The sequence below is a fragment of the Cebus imitator genome, unplaced genomic scaffold (assembly GCF_001604975.1).
Source record: "Cebus imitator isolate Cc_AM_T3 unplaced genomic scaffold, Cebus_imitator-1.0 Scaffold14, whole genome shotgun sequence".
Classification (NCBI taxonomy): domain Eukaryota; kingdom Metazoa; phylum Chordata; class Mammalia; order Primates; family Cebidae; genus Cebus; species Cebus imitator.
In genome coordinates this window covers 1,179,737-1,203,194 of record NW_016107329.1, presented here as the reverse complement: position 1 = coordinate 1,203,194, position 23,458 = coordinate 1,179,737, and the positions used below count along the sequence as shown (strand labels likewise).

Here is a 23,458-nt window from a genome sequence, read left to right as displayed (position 1 = left end):
AAGCAACATTGCCACTTTCATTTCTTAAATAAAAAGAGTACTCAAATACGTTATTACTAAGAGTACAAGCCAACTTCTTATTGAAAAATTTAGTAGATCAAAATCCATTAGTTATGAAAACATTTCTTAAAATAGTAAATTTAGTTGATGGTCTAGAGTCTGATTAAAGGGTACCACAACAATCCCACAGCCTATGCATTCTTATAAACTATGAAAGTCAAAGTGAAGTAAAAGTTACCTTCCCAACTACCAAAAAACAAGAAATGCTAAACTACTGAGAAAAGATTACATAAACAATGTGATGGAGTTATAATTAACTCAACAGCTTTAGGTTACTGCTTTCCCCCAGGAAAGTCTCCCTTGATAAAGAGCAACCATGGTTAACACCACACATTTATAATTTAATTTCACAATTATCTCCTGAAACAATATAGCCAGGAAGTAGTAACTATTTTTGAACTGCTAAAAGAGCACTTTTACTAACACCGCTTTTCTGTGATACTCTTCACAAGTAAGCGAACTCTTCAGAAGTGTCATCTGAACAAAAATCCATAGCTGAAGCTCAAAAGCTGAAGCAGCTATGCTTCCCATGAAATGAAATCTACAAAAAACACTACCAGGATTTCTCAAATCAGTGCATGTATTAACTACAAATCATTAACAACTGATTTACTTCAAATTATACTAAACTATGTATGTATAAACAGTATAAACTGAAATGAGATCCAAGAAATGTCAGGATAGGCAACTTTTTCTAAGCACAAATTTCCCCCATTATGCTTCAATGACAGTAAATAAATGGCCTTTGGTTTGATAGTGGCAAGAAATATGTATAATTCTTAAGAGGTATGAGATCTACTCATTTTGAGAACAGCAGTTATGCAGCAGGCTTACTTAGCTTTGTAAGAACACTAAAGACAAATGCAAAACTGTTAAGAATGACAACTTCTACTGGCACTGAGCCGAAACGATTATTATGACAAAAGGTGATAATCTATATAAATACCATTCTCATAATAAATTTGTAATGAAAACACAGAAGGAAAAAACAAAAACAGGTAGGTAACTGTAAAATTTTAACATTTATCTCTAAACTACAACAACCAGAAAAATTTCTGACAAAAAGCATAATTTTGAAACTAAAAGGCAATACCAAAAGAGAGATCTCATATTTTCCTAGTTAACCAAGTGAAATTCCAACAAGAAAGGTCTGTGTTAGTGTGACGAAATACACTTAGAGTAATACTTGTTCTGACTACTTTTTAAAAGCACCCTAAGATAATCTGATTTATTCCTATGTCCATAATCTGATATTGGTTAAATTTCTATAACATGTTCTAATCTTAAACATCCCATTTATTTAAGCCAAGTTTTATCTGTATTTACATGTTTCACAGGAAGTTCAAGGGCCTGAGAACATAGGCTTTTGAAAAAGAAGCCTAAATATTTCAAAAGTAGGATACATTTTAAAAGACAACCAAACATTAACTGACCTTCACTAGTAACCTGGGAAAAAATAATTAAAATGTTTTTTCCCAGAGAATCTTCTCTTTTACCCATTCTGAAATATGGAATTAAGTCCTATCTTTAAAGAAATGGAAATTTTGAAATAGGTAATTTCAGTGTTAAAAAAAACTGATACTTACAGCTTTCTTTCCTAGTTCAGTCTTTGACAACGTTAAGGATCCTGCAAGATAGCATCCAGGTCCTGCCCCTTTAGGTATTCTAAATAAGAGAATTCAAAGAGAAAAAAAGCAACAAAAGAGAAAGTTTCACAAAGACAAGTAAGGGGAAAAACATGAAAACAATTCCACATTGAGTTCATTCCCATAGCTAAGACTTCAAAAATCAAAGGAAGAAATAACTTCAGCCAAAATGATAAGTTACAACTTACTCTAAATTTAGCCTGGATGTCATAAACTTGCATTAAAAGGACTACAGTGTATAAGATGTGCAGAAAGTATAAACAATGTTATCACTTACTTATCGTCAGGTAAGGAAGTAACAAAGAATGGCTGGTTATATTTGGGTGGTAGTGTCAAACTGCTTGATTTCTTCTTCCCTAGAAGTGCAAAACTATGATTTTCATGAATATCTAAGCTCAAGGTATTAGATAATCTATGAGAAACAATAAATGGAAGGTCTTTAAGGCGTTCCAAGTCACTGATTTGCTCATGGCGAATCTGCAGTCGAACTGTATAATCTCCTTTCTCCAGTTTCAAAGAATACTAAAAAAGAAAACATTTGGGAAAAGTAAGTTTAACTAAGTCAACTAAAATTACAGAAAGAGTATAAAGTGAAAGTCACCATTTACAGACTTGCTCCTAATATGTGAGGTAAGGTATAAGTCACCATCCAGACGTTCACATACACACAAAGTCCCTGGTATGCTGGTGAGCAGACAGGATGAGGGACATCAAATGACTTGCCTAATGTCATACAATAGTAAAGTATAAGACAGCTGAGGTCAAATCTGACTCCAAAGTCCTCATTCTTTCCAGAATAACAGAATACTCCCACATTTTTAGCAAAACTCAGTGTTTGTTGGAGAATGACAAAAGCAATGATTTTCTAGTTCCTGGGTCCCTCCAAGACAGATAAGAAACACCAAAAAAATTAGCAAAATTAAGGCACCATAGAATATGTAGAACAAATGCACACACATATGTGTAACATATGATTTCTGGTAATCCTTATTTACTTTTAGAGACAGGGACTCACTATGGTGCCCAGGCTGAAGTACAGTGGCTGTTACCTGGTGCAGTCATAGTACACCATGGCCTAGGGCTCCAGGGCTCAGGTGCTCTTCCCCTCTCAGCTTCCTGAGTAGATGGGACCACAGGCATGTGCCACCATATCTAACTGATCTTCAAATTACAACCAAAATGTCACCTCTTTATTACAGACAGGAAAAGCAGGAAACCAATAAAGATCAAGGAATACAAATCTATTACCCAGTTAACAGGTTCAAGAGGGTAAGATGCTGTATCCTGTGTCAGCCAAAGTAACCAAAGTAATAGCACTACAGTAAGCCAGTCTGTAACGAGATGTGACTGCTATTTGCTTAGAGGAAAAAAGATATTCCTTTAACAATTAACTGAAAAAAATCTCCATAAATTATTTTCATTTTTCAGCATAAAATTGTAAATGTTACAGGAAAGATCTCATTTCTTTGTAGTAATATCTAAGGGATGAAATGTCTATAAATTATGTGATTTTTTCCCTTTCAATGAAACAGCACAAAGCATAGTGTATGTAGTAAGTGCTCATTACAGTGTTGTCCAATGACGAAGTAAATTTAAAAGTACAAATGAACTGAAGACAAAGGCCCTGGCCACTGCTGCAGGGCTCTCTTCAGCCCTCTCAGACTTAGGATCGTTTCAAGAGACTCACCTATCTTTGATGTATGCTTTGATGATTTTCCCTTCAGATAGGTAGACTCAGTGTGTAGGAAGGAGAAACACTACACACTAGAAGAAGCTATGCTGACCAGTGTCTGCAAGCTTCACGCTTGTCCTCTAATTCAGCACAACTATGTGGTGAAAAAGTTGACGCAACCTGTTCTTCACCAACTACAACAAACAACAGCTTCTCACGGTTTGCAAAAGTACTAAATGCAAAGTTATGGAGGTTTTTTTTTTTAAGTATAACAAGAAACCAGGATTTTGTTAGTTAAGAAAACAGCTACTGTTAATTCTAAAAATCACCAACAATTTTATACCTGATGTGGATAGGCGTCGCCTGAACCCATCTGTCTTTTGTTCTGGTCAAAAATAATCCACAGTTGGCTGTCAAATTCAGATTCATATAATAGTTCACAAAGTAATGGGCAGCTTGGAGTTACTTCCCCACTCTTGGGCTATAAAAAAAAAAAGTACTTGGCATGATTTGCATATAATTTCTGATACAAATTTTTAATATTGCTATTGACATGAGACTTTCATATAAAAAGCATTAAAAATAGTTGTGGTAAATTTTTTTGAAAATACAGAACATATAGTATTTTGGCACTCATAAAATTCAGTGCTCTCTTACCACCATCAGAAGGCAGATGGTATTTCTGAGGCATCTAATAACCCCTGGGTCACCACTGGACAGCTATCAGTGATTTTATAAACTAAGGCTCAAGGCTTGGTCACCACTCAATTACATTTTAAGACTTTACAACTCAATGGTACTAACCTACAAATTATAATTTCCTAAAGAGTAATTTCAAATTAACCAATGTTAATTGGTTCTGTTTCACATATATACCATATACACTATCCTTCCATTTTGACTTTATGAATCATAAATAAAACAGAAAAGTTCATCCTAAGGGTGTAATTTTCTAGGCAAACACTTACTTGATGAAAGTTATATGTCAGGACCATCTCATACAGTTGACGGTTATTTGGCAAAACATCTCTTGATCCTAAAGGTTTTGTTTTTGCACTCACTGGACTGTAAGGAGAAAACTACATAACTGATTTGATTCAAGAGTTCATTAAATGAGACGAAACCATAAGCAACAAAATTTGTAACATATTGCAAAAAGTGATAGATGAACCTTCCTGAGAGCTATCCTTTTCAGTATATTCTACAATATTTTATTCCTTAACTTACATAATTCTTTGATTGAATCGTATCAATACATAGTTTAAATATTGCAATAAATATTACAAAGGCAATCTTTTCATGACAAAAACATTTTCAAATGTCAACAAATAGCTCTTAACACAACCAAATCCCAACACTAGGGCGACAACTCTAAAAGCGTTGCAGGACAGGTTGTGATTTGGGCCCCTTGTGCAAACTGCTGACAGTGCTGGACTGTGCACAGCACGGGCCACCCCAGGTCCCTGATGCTCACCACAGCGGAGCAATGGCCACACTCAGCCCTCCTCCTGGCCGACGGAATGCTATTTCATATTTTTAGTAGTCCTCTGAAGCAAGTTACTAACATACAGTTTTTATAAAGGGAAAAAAACAGACACTGAAGAGTAAGTTTTAAATATAGTTTAAAATTTCAGTGAAACATAGTCTACTCCTTTAAATTTAGCTCCAATTTTTGAGATTTGGGAAGAAGACATTAAGATGATATAAATTGGATATACCTTCAAAAGCTGGAGGTTTTAATTTGTATTGATAATTCTAGGAGGCAGTATATCGCTAGGCATTACCGTGTCACTGACTATTGTCCCTAATTGGTTATTTTAATGCACTTATGACTAGGCATCACGCTGATGAGTAAAGTCAGACGAAACAATAGAAAGCAGGCATCTTTATGGCCCAGTGAGTGTGTGAACACAGGTCAAGGTGCCCTGCTTTTCTAATGGGAGCTTACATGCAGTGTTAGGCTTCATGCTGATGAATTAGGGTCAGACTAAACAATAGAAAGCAGGTATCTTTACGACACAATGTGTGTGTGAACACAAGTCAAGGTGCCCTGGTTTTCTAAGGGGACATGCTGAGGCACAAACAGCAGACTATAGTACTTAAGTTCCTACCACTCAATAAAAACGTCAGTATTGCAGCTTCTAAAAATGATTGCATTAGGATACACAAAATAATCAGAAAGAATGTTAACTTGCTACTTTATGGCAAGAAATAAAAAGGTATAATATCCAGTGATCCTAAATAGTCATGACTGGGATGGGCTATCCACCATCTTTGACTTTGCTGGTCAGGTGGGACAGTGAGGCTAGAAGCTGATACTGGGGCTGCCTTGCAGAGATCTGCAAGGATAAAATTCTTACCACTAGCATGCTGGTTGATTTTTTTAAAAAAAGTCTCTTTTATAAGAGGGTAAGAGATCCCCCCATCTATATTCAATATTGGTAGCCCCTAAAACATTGAATGATACCGTAGTGTTTGGACCCAGCTCTTCAAAGTTATGCAGGGAGCCAGATCTTCGTATTTCAAGGAGGACTGAACATCAAAACGGTTGATTCCTTCCGATGCATGCTACAAAAGATATTTATCAAATTACTTTCTCAAACTTTACTAAAATTAAGCAATATTTTGTACCTAAAATAAATGTGTTCAATATAAAGTTTATAAGTACCCACACACAAAGACTGCTGTTATTTTCAGAACCATAGGTAATTTCCCCTTATTAAAGTTTAAATCTCACCAATGAAATTATTCTTCAGTAACACAAGTAACGGACATTAAAAATCATGGAAAATATTGTGTAACTTACAATGTTTAACTGAGGAGCAGTACACACTATCCCATGGAAAGAAATGGTATAATCAATGTTGACATCACTGAGACTTGCCCACCAACGAGCAATGCAAAATTCAATTGCTTTTCCACCCTGCAAATAAAAGTAAAAGTAAATAAAACATATCTCTTTTTTTCTCAAATTACAGAATATAAATACTAGCTGTTTCAGAGCAATTCTATGTTTTCAAACTTTTCCTGTTTGTAGCAAGAAAACTCGAAAACCTTTTAACAGCTATGCTGAGTCAGACAAATCATTTGCAGATATGGTGCAGGTATTTAAATATACATAGTTATTTACTCATAATCCTATGCTTCTTATCATAAAAGATCCTAGGCAGCTTCTGAAAGCAGATAAAAGTAAATGTGCTTTTCTTATTTCAAAGTGGAATAAAAAATTAGGACCAAAAGAAAAATAATCAAGAATAATGACATAAGAAAGATACAACTTTGTAAGTCATATTCAATAGGCACAGTTGAGTTTGGGCTCACAGCTGCCTGGCAACCAAAACAAACTGATGTTACAGTCATTTACATCTTTCTTCCTTTTAAAAAATAAACATAAGAAAAGGGGGAAAAAACCTGCTGTTAGCATTGAGTTTTTAATTAAGTTTTCTAGTAATCAGTGAATTTAAAAGTTTAAAAAGATGGATCATGTAACACTGATCCATGGAAGAACACAAATGAAAATAACCAGAAACAAAGAGATACTGGGAAAATCCCACAATCATCTGAAAACACAAAGGAGCAAATTGAAGGAAGAACAGCAGCACTTTCACCTTCCATGGAAGAAGGGCTAGTCATTTCCAACACCACAGACAAGAATGCAGATCTGCCATCATTTGAGATAACTCAGACATGAAGCAGTAGCAGTTTCCCTATAATGCAAATTAGCCTCATAGCTTCTTAACAACCTGGCATTAGTAAATTAAATTAAATGACATGCAAACAAGTCTTCAAGGAATAATCTAAATCAGGATCCAAACTACAAGGCACCAGAATCTACCAGACTAGTATGTTTCTTTGACTACACTATTCAAGAATTAAAGAGATGAATATTTACCTCCAACTTGGTTTCAAGTACCCTAATTAGATTTTCTATCTTCCTACTTCATTTTTGTAGCATTAAAAAAATACACAATTCCAATGTGCTAAATACAAACTATAAAATCAAATACAAATACCTAGTCTTAGCTCATGCAGAAAAGGTAAATAAATTGTTTTAGGATTATAACTGTAATTAAACTTACTAGGACAGGAAAAGCTTCAGTCAGTGTTCCTTTCTCTGGAAGAGAACAAAACTTATAGAATTCATGGCTTCGATATGCTCTTTGCTTCACAAGCTGGACTGCATGAAGAACAAACTTTGCTGACACCTCAGAAGAACATGAACACACTGTCACTTCTAAAATAGGAAGGAAAGAAGCAAAGCTTTAAACTTGTAAGACTAAAATTGACATAAAGTGGCTTGAATAATTCCCATTTAGGGAATTAACAGGGATCAAAATAAAATGATATACTCAAATGAAATCTGCATATATTTCCTTAAAAACAAACAATCAACAAAATATTAATAAAGTTAGAAGGGCAGCAGATTTTCTATGAGAAAGAAAAGAAACTGTTAAAAAGAACCACTATGATGCTGTGAACACCAAGAAACAGCAATTACATTAATCGGTACCTTTTAAAATCTCTCGTTTTAGCTGAAAACCTATCAATTCCTGATAAAGTAAGGAAGGTTGTATTTTTGGAAACCTCTATTTGTTATCATGCCTCAGTTCCTCATTGGTAACTTTTCCTATTCTCTCCTTTTGGTCTACTTGTGTGCTGTGTGCTTCTGAAAGCCTGACAGGACTACGCATGCTTAACTTGACTCTGAGGCAGCGCGGAGGTAAGTCACAATCACTGCAGTGCCAGACTGGAAGTTACTCTAAAGAACATCCAAACGAATACAAGGGAACTAAAGCAAGGATCAATCCCACGGTGCACAAAACCAAGTGGGCACAGAGCTCTCAGAACCCAGCCAGTTGCCAAAAATACAAAATCTAGTGTTATGACAATATTTCTAATTATTTGAAATAAAACTAAGACTGCTAAATGCTCTGAACTACTTGCATTAGGCTCATTTGATAATTTTTATTTAAAAAATAAATTATTTTCAGTACCAACCTAAACCAATCATAATCAGGGCATTATAATGACTGCCATTTATCACTAAACAAATACCCAATTCGGTATTAATTAACCATAGCTTTGTATTCTTTAATTTACAGTGCACATTTTACAAGAGCCTGGAGCTGTATAACTCCAAGGGACCCCATGAGACTGGTACCCCAGAACTGTTCAACGCAGCAACTCTTGACTCCACCCCACCAAAAGTACTGTCAAATTTGAGTATAATCCCAAAGAAGACAAGCTATGTACCAAGTACTCTATAACATCTCTAATCCTTACAACAGGCTAAAAACTATATTTATAGTTGAAATAGAAGTTCACATCGTTTAGAAACCTGCCCCAGGTAAACATTAGTGTATGGCAGAGTGTGGATCTGAACCCGGACTTCTCAGTTTCCAAAGCCTGTGCCTTGCTACTACTCCATGCTGCCTCCTTCCAATCCAATTTTCTTAACTCAGTATCTTGGACTAGATGCTCCTAAGGCCTCTGGAAGCAAGGTCCTTGTTTAAGCAGCCCACCACCTTAGCCCACTGAAAAGGTCCTGGCATACAGATGGTACAGAAACAGATGCTTAATGAATGAGTCTAGTACAACCCCTGATAATCCTCAGAAGCCTCTCAATGCTGCAATAGCTTCATTGTAACCCAGTGTGCAAATTAACAGGCTATATTGAGTGCTGTATAATTCATTGCTTTAGCCCTCAGCTTTTGCCATTATTTTGCCCTTACCTAGTTCCATAAAACAAGAAAAGTCTTGCATTTCCTGTGATACCAGGTGACAGACAGACTGCATACAGATAGATGAGCAGAAGACGGTATGAAGAACCAAATACAACCAGCAATTCCCAAACCAGGTCACACGTGTGATTCCAGTATTTCATTTTCAATCAAGTATTAGATGTAAACATATCTGTACTTTCATAATAGTATAGAAAACACACTCCTAAGTGAAATATAAGCCATTTTTACTAACACCTACTTATCTTATAGGGTTCTGCTGAGACTAGACAAGATACTCTCTATAAAGTGCTTAGCAGAGGGGCCAAATCTAAGAAGTATCAACGATGCTGGCTACTAATTTAAATTTGGGCAAGGGTGACACTTTCTTGACTGCCCATATTTGCCTCCTTTGAGTGAGCTTTGACAGTTGACATACCATCCCGCCCCCCTCCCCCCACCATACTGACTGCTAAATTGTAAATTTAGGACATATAAATTGTGAAGGAAAATATGGTATTACCCACAGCTCTCGCATAAAAGAATGACATGAGCACTCTCATAGGACTGTAACATGTTAATTCAAGAGCATTGTTTTAGGCAATCATTTACCCTCAAAATTTCAGACACTGAAGTGAAAATCTTTTATAAACTTCTAATTTGATTATAGAGCTTTGAAGATTAAAGCTCTATTTCTAATATTCTAAGAGTTTAACGGTTTGAGGTTTAAGCAACAGCTGGATTTAAACTAATTTGTAGTATTTTAAAAATCATTACCTGATAAGGCATTATTCTAAATTAAGCTCAAATCTTAAATATTAAAAAAATCTTGATGCCCTAATTTGCTGTATGAGCCAATGCAAAATAGTACTAGATCTTAAAACGTTTTGAACTTTATAGAAAATCTAAGGTGCCCAAATACATATAGTAGTATCAGGGAAATATATGTTACACATAAATGAACCTCACATAGTTATAGTCATTAGAATGTAAACAGATAAGTGATCACGCAGATTTTAACTTTACCTACCAGCCCATGTTGCACCCTCAGGAACCTCAATAAAATGCCTTCGAATCTGACCAGGTTTAAAGTGTACATCTGTAAAGGCTAGATCATAATGTGATGACTCATTTACTCTGAAAATTAATAAAAGTAAATAAATGTAACACTCTTTTAAAAGTTTTATATTTATAATAAAAACCACAGAAACTCTAGATTTTATTGGATAAATGCAAAATAACAGTTCATTAGAAATAAACACAGGGACTTAAAAGCTGGTTACAAAACAGGAGGTGCAATATTATCCAATTTTTGCAGTAGGTTAGCAGAGATAACCTCTAAATAGCAGAGTATAGATGATTCTGCTTTTTGTCTATTTCATGATTTTAAGATACGTTCACACACACTATTAAAAAAACACTCTCTTTTTTTGTTAAAGGTATTCTACAACATTCACAGAATTTTCCAATTACCAGATTCCAAACTACAGTGAGTCCTAGATTAAAGGTAAAGTTTTATGTCACTGATATTACAGCTGTGAGGTTGGTGTTAAATTAAGCTCCCCCTGTAGCTTCAAAACACTCCCATGACGTAAAATAGAAAAGAAAGGCAAACTACTTTCAAAGCATTTTTGTAAGAAATCTGTGAAACATAAAGTTCAAATGTATAACTACCTGCTATGGAAAGAAATGTTATGCTAAAGACAAATTCTTGTCAGTGTGACAGACACTTAAATGAGTGCATACTATATGTGAGGCACTGTTATTAGAAGCTAGACACATCACAAAGAAGAAAATATGATTCTTTGCCCTAGAAAATCTGGCAGGGAGAAAATCATCTCAGAAACATTTAACATAAGATGCTCCAGATAGACAGGAAGAGTTAGGGAGCCTGGGAAGCCTCCTGAAGGAGATTGCATGGCAGCTGACTCTGGAAGGTCTTACACATTACCTTGTCTAAATTCCTACTGGACTTCTAGGGAATATATGGCTGAGAATTTAAGTGTTTGTACATTTTATCCACGTGTATACCACTTTTAACACTCACCTTCACCCACTAGACAATTTATTTTGTACATCCTGTATAACAGTAATCCATGCCTTCAGGGGGCTGACAGTCAAATGGTGTAAATTAAATAAAAAATTATAACATATTGGCTAAAGTCTCTCCAGGGGCATGTAAAATGTGCCACAAAGCAGAAAGAAGGGACTCTGTTCACCCAGAAATGATCAGGAATGCGCCTGGTCATTAACTTAAGGGACAGGAAACTGAAACCAAGTTATCAGCTGTGCACACGCACAAATCCTGAGAAACCTGGAGTGTCGAAATCAGCGATTTGGCCAAAATATGTGATTTGGTGTAGGAAATGACAGCAAACACTGACTAGGGCGATAATTGTGAGGGAGCATTGTCTGCTATTTTAAGGAGCTTGAACTTGATCCTTGAAGGTGCCACTGATACATTTTAACCAGGAAGTAATATAATCATCTGATTTCTTCCTTGGTTCCAGGGGAATAAGATGAAAAGTTAAGAGTCTGTTTCTATAGTAGGTAACTAGAAAAGTGCAAGCATTAAGAGAAGAGAATAAATCCCAAACACGAGGGAGACTAAAAAGGCAGGAATGGATGGGAGTGAAGTAATATTGTCAAATACTGCAGTGGGATCGGGTAAGACAAAGGCTGAGTTATCCTCTGCCCTGGGCAATGCAGAGCTCACAAGTGACTCTGGTGAAAGTAGTTTTGATGCAGAGGCAGGGAAGATGCCAGGTGCCATCAGTTATTCCCAGAGTGCATGGGAGACAGCATAGCTGACCACATGACACCTAAAAATGTTAGCTGGGAGCAGAACTAAGATGAAATCCTCATTACCTGGTTCTGGATTAGTGATCCTTTAAAAGTCCACAAGCCTCCATGAATAGCCATTAAAACCTTAGATGTAACAGTAAGCTTTGAATGACCTGTTACTTACTTTGCTGCTATAACTGCAGTGATTGGAACTCTGAAGAGAGGACCTGCGTTTGGGGATGCTATATCATAGCCACATACCTTGAAAAAAGAATTGATAAACTTCAATATCCATAAACAAAAGTTTAAAAGAGGGGAAAAAGGTCTAAACTATTAACAGAATAAATCATTCTATTCTTAATATGTCAAGGTCTTAACCACAAATTGACACCAATTTCCTGACACAAGGTCACATAATTAATAGCAAACAGCCCAAACAAACATATGGCAACATTTGACCAGTTCAAATGGGAAAATGAGACATCAAGTACAAAACAGGCGAATTTTAATTACCCCCAACTGAAAATGAACTTAAACTAGTATTACAGACAACTTTGGACGTAGAGATACTATTGTGATACTATTGTATACCTGGTTTATAACTATTTGTTTAACAGATGCTTTCTTCATCTGAGTATTAAAAGGTAACTGGCTGGGTGTGGTGGTTCACACCTGTAATCCCAATGCTCTGGGAAGCCAAGGCAGGAGGATCACTTGAGGCCAGGAGTTCAAGATCAGCCTGGGCAACATAGAAAGATACTGTCTCTACAAAAATAAAAGAATTTAGCCAGGCTTGGTGGTGCATGCCTGTAGTCCTAGCTACTCAGGAGGCTAAGGTGGGAGTATTGCTTGAACCCAAGAGTTCAAGGCTGCAGTGAACTACAGTCACACCACTGTATTCCAGCCTGGGCAACAGAGCAAGACAAGACTCTGTCTCTTAAGACAACAACAACAGGTAACTGCAGCTATGTTTAGCTAACAAAAGACCAGTTACAGGGAGACCTAATTGAAAGGTTCTGCTGTACCTCTTCTTTCCTTTTACTTATTCATACAAGGTCAAAAGAGGATTCTTTAAAAACTTCAGTGTTTAAATGAATACAGGCACACCAGAAGAACTGTATAATCTGGCAAGTGGCTAGGTCTAGTTATTTCTTAGCAAGAAAGCAATACGTTGCAAATATACTTGGGATTTTTGTTATGTTTTTTACCTTTTAAACATTTTAAAGAGTAAAAATGAAGATACATCAATACCTCTGTATAATGCAATCCTTCTCTTAAGCCCCTGGGATCCACACGTATGTTTATGTGTCGACATTGATTCATGAGTTCCAAATGGCTGGGACACTGAACCCAAGATGAATTTGAAGTGAGAGCTAAATGAAGCTGAAGGGATATTTTTTCAGAGTTTTCTGGCATGAAAAACACCAAAAATTAAAGATGAGTATTTTTCCTTTTTTCCATTCAACAATGTGATATCTTTCAAAAAAAAAAAAAAAAAATGCAGCCACTTAGTTTGGCTGGATGTAAATGTATCTAAAACACAGATTAAATAAAAGTCAAATAATCTTCCTCACGTTTTAGTATACTCATGATCCATTTGTACTTTCACCAAGCACTGGTATATCTTAAAATAAAAAGTTTTAGTGTGTTTTTCAGTACTGCACGCAGGTAATAGTAGTCAACTGAAATGATGACAGCCAGATAATAGTGAGGACTATTTTTATCCACACCGAATTGAGCTGCAGTTTCCCCTGACTGCTTCTATTTCCCATTCTTCAACTGCAAGTAGGTAAAGTGGAAAAAAATTTGATGTTTTATGATCCACAATTTAATAAAACTGTGGGTCACTGAAGGCTCATTCTGTGGTTTTTGTTGGTAGTTTAAAATGCTAAGTAAATTGCCATTGTACAAGGACCCCAAATTACGCTAATATTTTCTCTTATGTCTATGAGATTTAAAATAATCATACTGTCAATTTGTGTATTCTCTTCATAACACTGGCCCAAACCACAATTCTTTATTATGATACTATCCATTCGAATTGCAAATGTGAATACTTCAGCTACTGTTAACCTATTACTGACCTGTGTTCTCTGGAAATACAGGTTCAATGCCAACGCCATGATCTGAAGGTGCAGCCACCTGAACAGGATCTCGGAGGTAGATGCCACGGTTATTTCCAACAGTAACAGTAAAACCTAATTTATTAGCAAATGATGTATTCTGAACGAGGTAGTCATAGGCTTTATCAACCTAATGAAAAGAATGTACACAGTAAGATATAAATGGTTGGGGAAAGAGAATATTTTGTTGCAAATTACCAACCAATTTCATTTCAGTTGTAAAACAAAAAGTGTCTGTATTCATTTCTCAAAACTATCTAGTATCCCAACTAAGAGGAAAATTCTACATTTTTACAAACAAAACTAGTCACATATTCCACTCCACTCTATTCACACTGCTATTCTCAAGTGACCAAATTTAGGAACTAATCCCTATGCCACTATGATTGGCCAGCTTTTGACCTTGATTTCTTTGCTTTGCATTTCTAACCTCTACATGGCCTCTATCTATTATATTTCTCTATCTTAGTGTAACACATTTGTCTTAACTACAAAATTTGTTTTTGTATCCTTTTTGCTTAGCTCTGCTATGGTCATATAATCCATAACTCAGATATACTAATTACTCTCATAAAACAAAATATTATCCAGTAATATCTAAGATATCTTAATGATGCTTTACAATCCATTTTTGATATAGGCAACAATACCTGAATAATACCATGTCCTTGAGCAAATACTTCTATATTGTCAGCCTTCACTGCAGTGTTTTCTAGAGCTCTTCTGACCGAATGAACTGTGTAGTCAATGTTATTAGCTTTCAGACCTAAAATTAAGAAACAAAAACAAGTAGCGTAGTACTCACTGTCTGAAACCTTAGCTTCCCACCAGTATGATCACCTGTAGACTCTCTGGTTTTAATGTCTTGTGTTTTAACACTCATTTTAAAATCTTTTTTGAAGACCTGAACTAAACAGTCTGACTCAAACTGCTTGCATCATACGAAGGCTTCATTCCACAAAAATCACTGTGTGCTCATTATGGAGTGGCATTAATGCAGGTTTTGCAGCACAGTATAAATGTACAAAGCAGATACCTAACGGCATGTGAATGACATTTTCTTTAAAACACTGCTGGGTCAAACAAGATGGCTACTGACTATGGTATTCAACCCAACTGTATGTTACAAACCCCAGGGGGACTCAAGCAAAAATCTGCTGAGGTCGCATGACAGACCAATTAAATCAGAATCTCTGAGGATTGTCCCAGAGATTGCTATATATTAAACACCTCTCAGATGATTCTAGGGTGCAGCCAGGTTGGGAATTAGTGTTTTACGGAAAGAACACGGAGGCTACCAATTGATAAGACGAGTGGTGTATCATTCTTGTCCTCTCCAGAGCTCACCAAACATAAATACTTATGATATTATCAGAAACAACACAAGCATGGAAACATGATGATGTTGTAACAGCAAATCAAGGAAGTGACCAGTTTTGTCAGTGAGAATCCAAAAAAGATGAAGCTGCAGAGGAACTGACAGATGCCACCTCTTAGAAAATGTACAGGAGTCTGCAAGGCCACAACGTGGCAGAGAGGACTTTCAGGCTGAGTGCAGTACACCCAAAGAAGAAGGCCAAGAGGCCTTGACATACTTGGTGAGGCTGAACAGAATAGAAATGAGGGTCGAGTCATGTTAGGATCCATCCTAAGAGTGTGGGCTTCAACCTAGAAAAGGATGTGGCACTGACAGTGGCACATCAATCATCACAGGCTTATCCTGGTAGTGCTCTGGCACCAGTGTGGACGGGCCATGCTAAGGAGATGTGGTGGGCAGAAGACTGTGGTGTGGGTCAGAAAAGGGATGAAGAAAGGAGGCAGAGAGAGAGAACTTACGGAGGGACGTTTCTGAGGTGGAGCTTCATAGCAGCCTGGCCACCTGAAGCGTGAGTCCTGGCTGAACTCAGTGCCACTCACTCTATTTAGTCTTGTGCACCACTCTAGAAATCCCTACTTCTCTTTCTACCTCATTTTGCTCACAGCATCCATCAACTGTGCAATATCAATAGTTTTTGATTTTGTTCAAAGTCTGTTTCTCCTAACTATGATATAAACTCCACTCCCAATTATGATATAAACTCCACATAGGCAGGTATTTTTGATGCTTTGTTCACTAATTTAGCCCCAGGGCTGAAATACTGCTTGATAGGCGTTAACAGCAGACAGCCAACAAATACACTGCTGAATGAATAAATACACATTCAAATTATCATTATCACATAAGTTATTAGTTACCTTAAATCTACTTTGTGCCCGGGGAATTATCAATCTTACCGCATGTCCTTACCATAAGAAGTTCAGAAAACAAAAATATCAGTGTGCAATAATATAAGAGCAATAAGGTACAGGCTTACCTGAAAGGATCAGGGCAATGCCTCCACATGCGTTGGGGGAAGACATAGATGTTCCATTCATTAGCTGCGTCCCTCTCAATGTCCAGTTAGGAACAGAAGCAATGGCTCCTCCTGGTGCACTGATACTCACACCAAGGGCCCCGTCAGCACTAAATGGAAAGCCATTGAACTTTGCTTAAAATGGTGAAAGTTGAACATACATGGGCATCTTTAAGACAGCCACTGACTAAACCCAACAGTGTAACACTATGTACTAACTGCACTCATTACAAATAATGACAAAGATATTATTATGAAGAATCAATGGGGAAACACACCCAGCATAGCCATTTTCCCACAGGCAGCATTTATTTTTTCCTTATATGTGTACAGAAATCACTCTGTGTATGTACGTATCTGGGCATGGGTGACAGGCCATAGGGTCAGGTACATTTAGTGAGAGAAAATAAATGTCACTGTTCTGAATCTTCGCTGAATGTCATTCTCTCTTATCTGTAACAAGAAGCTTTCCCTTTGTTTAAGGTCTAATATAACACTGTACAATAGAAATATAATGTAGGTCATATAGGTAAATTACCATTTTCTATAAGCCACACTTATAAAAAAGCTAACAAGGTATTTGTGTAATTAATTTTAATATGTTTAACTAGACATAGCAAAAATGTTAGCATTTCAACATGTAATTAATAGAAAAAAAGAAAAATTAGTTTACATTTTTTTTGGTACCAAGTCTTTGAAATCTGTTATACATTTTATACTTACAGCACATGTTAACACAGACAAACCTCATATCCCTGACGGCTGCCATACTGGACAGCTCAAGTCTAACAGGACTGCCCAGCTGAGGGCTTCAACCAAGCAAAGTCTGATGAGTTAAAGCCGTTAGAGTTCATGAGCACATTATCATCCAACAAAGCTCTGTCCTCTGCCCCAAGTAAAGAAGGAATGGCACAGAATGGTACACTACTTCCACCTCCCTGGCAAAGTGGCCATACATTCCCCACAGAGGGTGCCAGACTCTCCTTATACCATTCTCCCCCAAAATGAGTGAACTATTTTTATTCTGGGCTAGAAATACTAGGGGAATTTGGCTTTGCATTTTTATAGAGAACTGAAAGCAATATGTATATGTTCCTCCTAAAATGGGCTGACAGCACCTCTTTTAGGAAATATCTTAGAGCAATTACTATAAGATGATTTTCTGTTGACCTGTAAAGATGTTCACAATGTAATACTGAATGACAAAGGCTACAAAAGTGCCTGAAGAGTGTCATCTCCTACTGACGCACGGGAGAATGACTAAAAGGATGTTCACCAAAATGTCACCTGTACATGTCACAGATAAGTTTCAGGGTGAGTTTTTACCTTCACGTTTGTACTGTGTTGCCTAATGCTGTTCAAAATGAGTATTGGATATTTTATAGCATTGGAAAAAATAAGTGGAAAGAGTCATGAATTCTGATTACTTATTGCTCTTTATTTTCCAGTAGCCTGTTAAAGCGGTGTACAGTGTCTATCTCAGTGATGGGATTACAGGTGTGAGCCACCTGCCCAGCCCAGACATCTGGTAATAAATCTTTAAGAAATATGCCACACGTGCAAATACCTGGAAGTCAGTAGATGCTGTGTGTCTCAGTCAATGCAGAGGTAGTGTTTTTTCAAAGGTTACAGAACATGCTCTGCTCAGTGACCATTAGTCAATGTTTTAGATTTTGTACCATCTAACGTAATAATTAAACCAAATTATTTCTAATATTTCATGTTTATTATGAAAAATGAAAGAAATTCAATTCTTAGAACATCTGGTTTGTGAATCAACATCTACTTTAATCCAAGCTTCCCCCATAAATCATGAACTCCTTGGTGTTTTCTTAAAACAATTATTTAAATGCTCTATGGTGAACATTGGCAAAAGCTGGTTTAAACATTCTCTAATACTTTGTTTTTACATTGACAATAAGATAAAACTTAAAATTCCAAAATCAGTTTTAGAAGAAAATAAGTTTAATAATTTTTCACTTTTATTAAATGAACATGAAATACATCAAGCTTTGCTGACTTTTGGCTTTTATCCTTAGTCACTCTTTCTGAGTGTCTTTAGCTAGGCTGGCAGGGGCATTGCACAATGACAGTGCAAAGCGAAGCTTTCTGATCCATGTGGATGTCCATAGCCTGGCTGTTTTCAATGACATTTTATAATAAGCTACTAAGATAAGTTTATTTTTTAAAGAGAAAATTACCTAGAGAAAATTAGGAAGATATCTGTAACTCAACGAATAGAACATGATCACAGCTGACCTAATCACAATCAATTTTCTAATCTTATCTTCCAATATTCCCCACTAATCTTATACTTCAAACATACTCAATTACTAGTTATTTCCTCAAAAACTTTACACTAAAATCTGCTCATCTTTGGGTTTATGTTATTCTTGGCATACAGAAATCCTTTCTTCTGTCTCTCAACATCCTATCCATCCTTAAAGGCCAACTCCAATACCATCTCCTCTATGAAGGGTTCACGTGATTGCTCCCACCTTTGGAGTCCCATTATCCTAAAATGGCATTTGAAACTCAGATCACAAACTGTTCATTTATGCCTTGCCCACTGTAGGCACTAAGGTATTTGCTGAACTGAATTCAAAGTCTATTTGTTCTCTTTATAAATTAACTCCAAAGAGGTGGAGATGAATGAAAATAGGCTTCATTTTTCAGAAGGGGCATGCATTCATTCATGTTATAGTGATGAATTACTTAAATTAGGACTTCATATACCTCTTGAGAAAAACCAGTTCCCAGAATCAGATAAATATAGCTCAGAGGGCTTCAGGGAACCAAAAGAGATAAACTTCATTTCTCAATCAGAATTTGTTTACTTATGGATCTCACCTAAAATTGCTCAAAGTAAGTTATAACTTCAAAAACATAAGCCACAGGTATGCGGGCCCTATAACTGTGAAGCTTTACAAAAGCTTAGGGCTTTTGTTTCACCAAAGTTTAAGTACCAAAAATTATTTAAAACAAGGCTATCACTACTATTTAAAGATATCCAAGTCCCTACTTTTTCTTTAGATTCTCGTAAATGAAGGATTATAAATATGAGAATAAGAATTTATACTCAGAGTAGGTATGTTCTCCATTTAGCAATGAAATGATATCATTTCTTTTAATTATCTGTCCCTGAGATGAGATTGTTAATCAAAATGAAAATACTGAGAAAAGTAAAAATCAACAGAAAAAAACTAACAAACTTATCTATAATTCTGCCCTTCTCAACCATGTAAAGTTTAATCAAATAAACGTAATGGTCCCATGTTCTACCTGCACCTACCTAGGTCCTCTAGAAGACCAAGTATATTGATTTGCAGGTAATTTCTCTCTCAGTGAATACTCAGCAACCATCATATCAGGAGAAACATAAGCACCAACACCTGTGGGATGGATTTAATCATTAAGAAAAGAAAACAAAGGTGGATCCTAATTCTAAATCCACTGTTCAGTTGAGGAAACTGCCTCATCTCTCAACACCAGTCCCCTCTCTTATAAATACGGAAGAATAAAATTTAATAAGGAAACAAGGAAAGTGTACTATGTACCAGACATTCTACTAAGAACTTTGCTTTTGGATATAAAATACCTATCTCCCAGGATTATTTTACAGATTAAATATGCTAATACACCTAAAAGCATGCATCTGTATTTCTATGAAACCACTTACTTCAGTCCACTTTAAATTACATTCAATTCTAGATGTGCTGGTCCCTCTACTAGACTGTAAGTTTCCTGAGGACACACTTAAAGTGTATAGTGTCTTACATGTAGTAGCAATAAAGGTAACATTTGATTAACTATTGTTTTTTGTTTGCTTGTTTCTAAAACCGGAAACTAACCTATCACACTTGATGTAGTTCCACCTGGACAACCAACTGTAGACAGGCACGGACCATTATTTCCAGCACTTGAAACATAAATTATGTTATGCTTCCATACTGCTTCATTAATTACTTCACAGATTCTCCTGAAAAAGACAGAATTCCTTTGAACATATAATCAACCTGTATTCCCAAAGTGTACAAAGTCCTAAAACCCTGTTTGAATATATGGCTACATAAATTGTGGTGCATCTACCCTTAGTCAAACATGATACAGCCATTCTAAGTGATACACCCTACTTGGGCTTTAGGGTAGGGAAGCAGTTATAAAGCCAAATTAAATGTGGCAAAAATGCTAGATGCAAAACAATATATAAGGGAAAATATGCTATGAAGTAGTAAAATATTAGTAGTGACTGGGGCAACAGGTGGTTCTACTTCCATCCCCCACTTCACATATTCCTGAAGACACATCTCAGAAGATTCGTACATACTACTATGAGTAGAAACTGTTTGCCCAAAAGAACTAGCATCTTTTCTGGCAAAGGTAACTAAGGCACTAGGAAGAACTTAAGAGCAAGATTTTAAAGTGTAAGAAATCTGTTTAGAGCTTGATAGCAAGCAAGAAAAATTTACTGACATTAAGTAAAGGAGATGAAATTAGACCATGAAGAAAATGAAGTTAACATTAAAACAGTACAGGGCCATGCAAAGGACCCTTTGAAGTTGTTAAGCGTCAATATCTGAGATAGGAAAGAACACTAGCAAAAGAGGACTTCAAGAGGATGAAAGTTAAAGTAGAGAAAGAAATACACTTAGGTAAGGAAGATAGTGAAGTGAGAGAAGAGGGAAGAATGAAAAGACTGATGATAATAGGCTGCATGTTATAAGAGCAGTAAAGTGATGTCTCCCAATGAAACTTGGAACCAGGTATTTGATAAAACTAAGTTATTTGGTAACAGAAAACTAGAGCCGAGCTTGATAAAATTTCCATTTTGGTAGGACTTTAAATAAAGAGCCTCAAAAACCAGATGATAGCTTGGTGATGGGAATGTGGAAGAGATGATCAATAAGTAATTAAGTACTCAAGGTAGTTTCAAATAGCTATTACTATGAAGAAAAAAGGCACAATAACATAAGGTCAAGGCCATGACTCTGGATTCAGTAGCAAACGACAATGAAGGCAACGAGGAAGGAGGGGAGTTGGGGTGCATTCTAGACATACTAGAATGGATTCAGGAGATGTGAAAACTGAATGAGTCTGTGAATACACACAACCAACAGTAAGTTTTGCAGATGAGATGCAAGTCACTAAGGAGAAAAGCAAGGTTTCGGCAAGTCTGAGGGTCTGTCAGGTATGTAGGTACAACTGAGGATAGCTTCAGAGTGCTTGTGGAAGTAGTCACTAGAATGATAAACACACTGGCAGATCTAAACTGCCTGGGAAAAGAAGTGAGGATGCAGTACATCTGACAGTGAGAGAACACCAGCGGAGTCAGTGGGTTGCACATCTCAGAAAAACCGTGAGGGAGATCTAACCATGGAACAGCCAAAAAGGACAGCACAGGAATGTCAGAATTGAGACTTCAGGCATGGTGCAATGAATGTGACCGTAAGAATGGGGACCCGAGGCCTAAGAGACACACAATTACCATCTAACCACTGCACGAGTTCTTTTTTCCACTGTGACATTCAATCCACTTACGAAAAACATCTAATACTCTGCGCTGGCTAAGGTTCTATGGCTAACAACTGTCAAGGAACACTCACCCAGAATTTGGCCAGTGAGTCGCTTCTCCGTAACTGTAGTTGACAAGATCACACTTATGATTTATAACTTCTATCATCTATTAGAAAGATAAGAGTCTAATTTAGGCAACAATTCATAGAAACAGATTAGCCAGTAAAATAAGGGTAGGTATAATCCTATAGTTCCTTAGCCAACCATATTCTAATTTATAATTACCTCCAGGCATATCACCATATGCCTGGACATATAAGCACATAAACAAACACAAAAAGGTAGGAGGAGACACATAATACAGTAAGGTGGTAAATAAAAAATAAAACTAGCATTTCCAGAAAAGAGTGGGGCTAGAAGGGGAGAGCGGTAGAGGGAATGGAATGGTCCCTCCTAGGTTAAAAAAAAAAAAATCACTAAAGCTAAATATACTTTCCCATGTAAAAATGAAGTATGGCATATTAGTTGAGGTTTTAAATTTCTCTTAGGCTGATGGAGCAAGCTGGTCAAGAGGGCTTTTTTTTTTTTTTTTTTTTTAAATATCTCAAAATTGCTTGTTAGGAGATTTGCTAAAAATGAGAAGTATAAAGTAAGTAATTTTTTCACAAAGTCTAGGCCAAATAACTTATCCTAGCAATATTTAATAATTTAAAAACAAATTAGTAAAGATTTTGGCTTTGTGAAACAAAGTCCTGTATACCGCAGAGTTCAAGGTATTCTTGGTACAGCAGGAGCACTTATACACCTAAAAATATGCAGAATCATTAATCGTTAATCTTCTGAATCAACAACTCACAAACACTCACAGCTCTTATGAGGCCTGTGCCTGTTTCCATTGTGCTCAGTCTTGTATCACCGATCTTGATAGAAAGAATCTGAGCACCCGGAGCTACCCCATTCCGTTCAGGTTCTTCTGGAAAGTGTCCAGCTGCTATACTAGCTACATGTGTCCCGTGAGCTCCTGGAAGCACAAAGGTCGGGAAACGACAAAACATACTCACAGACTGAAAGTTCATTCAATTCAATTTGCATATTATTAATCATGATAAAAATGTTACACATTACTCTGCTACTGTGTTCATTGAGAGCAAGAACTCAAGTCACAAAGGAAAAGTATTTGCAACATAGCTATTGGCTGACAAAGAGCTTATATCCAGAATATATAAAAATCTTTCAAATTCAAAAGAAAAGAAAAAGAGAATCTACCCCTTTCAAACATTTGAAAAAGCATTTTATAAAAGAAGATATCCAAATGGCAAATAAACACATGAAAAGATGTTTAATTTCATTTGTCATCTAGGAAATGCAAATTAAAGCCACAAAAAGATGCTTCTACATCCCTTTTGGAATTCCCAAAATGTTAATGGTGACAAAACCAAGTGTGGATGGAAGTACATATCACACACTGCTGGCTGGAGTGAAAGCTGAACACTGCCACAGCCTATGAGCCAGCCATCTTACCTCTAGCTACCTAGAATACAAAATT

At 36.4% G+C, this 23,458-nt stretch overlaps 1 protein-coding gene across 4 annotated transcripts in view; it reads right to left on the bottom strand.

Annotated features, from left to right (window-relative positions):
- Positions 1-23,458, bottom strand: part of TPP2 (tripeptidyl peptidase 2) — a 76,652-nt gene that overhangs the window by 23,436 nt on the left and 29,758 nt on the right. For all 4 annotated transcript variants that reach the window (XR_001817282.2, XR_005195932.1, XM_017501381.2 and 1 more), the window contains exons 7-23: positions 22,779-22,933; positions 22,002-22,078; positions 20,250-20,377; positions 19,691-19,790; positions 16,360-16,508; positions 14,656-14,771; positions 13,967-14,135; positions 13,134-13,291; positions 12,067-12,143; positions 10,129-10,235; positions 7,458-7,612; positions 6,185-6,301; positions 5,846-5,946; positions 4,347-4,443; positions 3,722-3,859; positions 1,984-2,228; positions 1,647-1,725 (exon numbers count right to left, since the gene is read on the bottom strand). Coding sequence is in view for 2 of the 4 variants with exons in the window: in XM_017501381.2 (XP_017356870.1) it covers positions 1,647-1,725; positions 1,984-2,228; positions 3,722-3,859; positions 4,347-4,443; positions 5,846-5,946; positions 6,185-6,301; positions 7,458-7,612; positions 10,129-10,235; positions 12,067-12,143; positions 13,134-13,291; positions 13,967-14,135; positions 14,656-14,771; positions 16,360-16,508; positions 19,691-19,790; positions 20,250-20,377; positions 22,002-22,078; positions 22,779-22,933 (2,168 nt within the window). In the remaining 2 variants the exon portion in view is untranslated. The remainder of the gene's footprint in view (positions 1-1,646; positions 1,726-1,983; positions 2,229-3,721; positions 3,860-4,346; positions 4,444-5,845; positions 5,947-6,184; positions 6,302-7,457; positions 7,613-10,128; positions 10,236-12,066; positions 12,144-13,133; positions 13,292-13,966; positions 14,136-14,655; positions 14,772-16,359; positions 16,509-19,690; positions 19,791-20,249; positions 20,378-22,001; positions 22,079-22,778; positions 22,934-23,458) is intronic.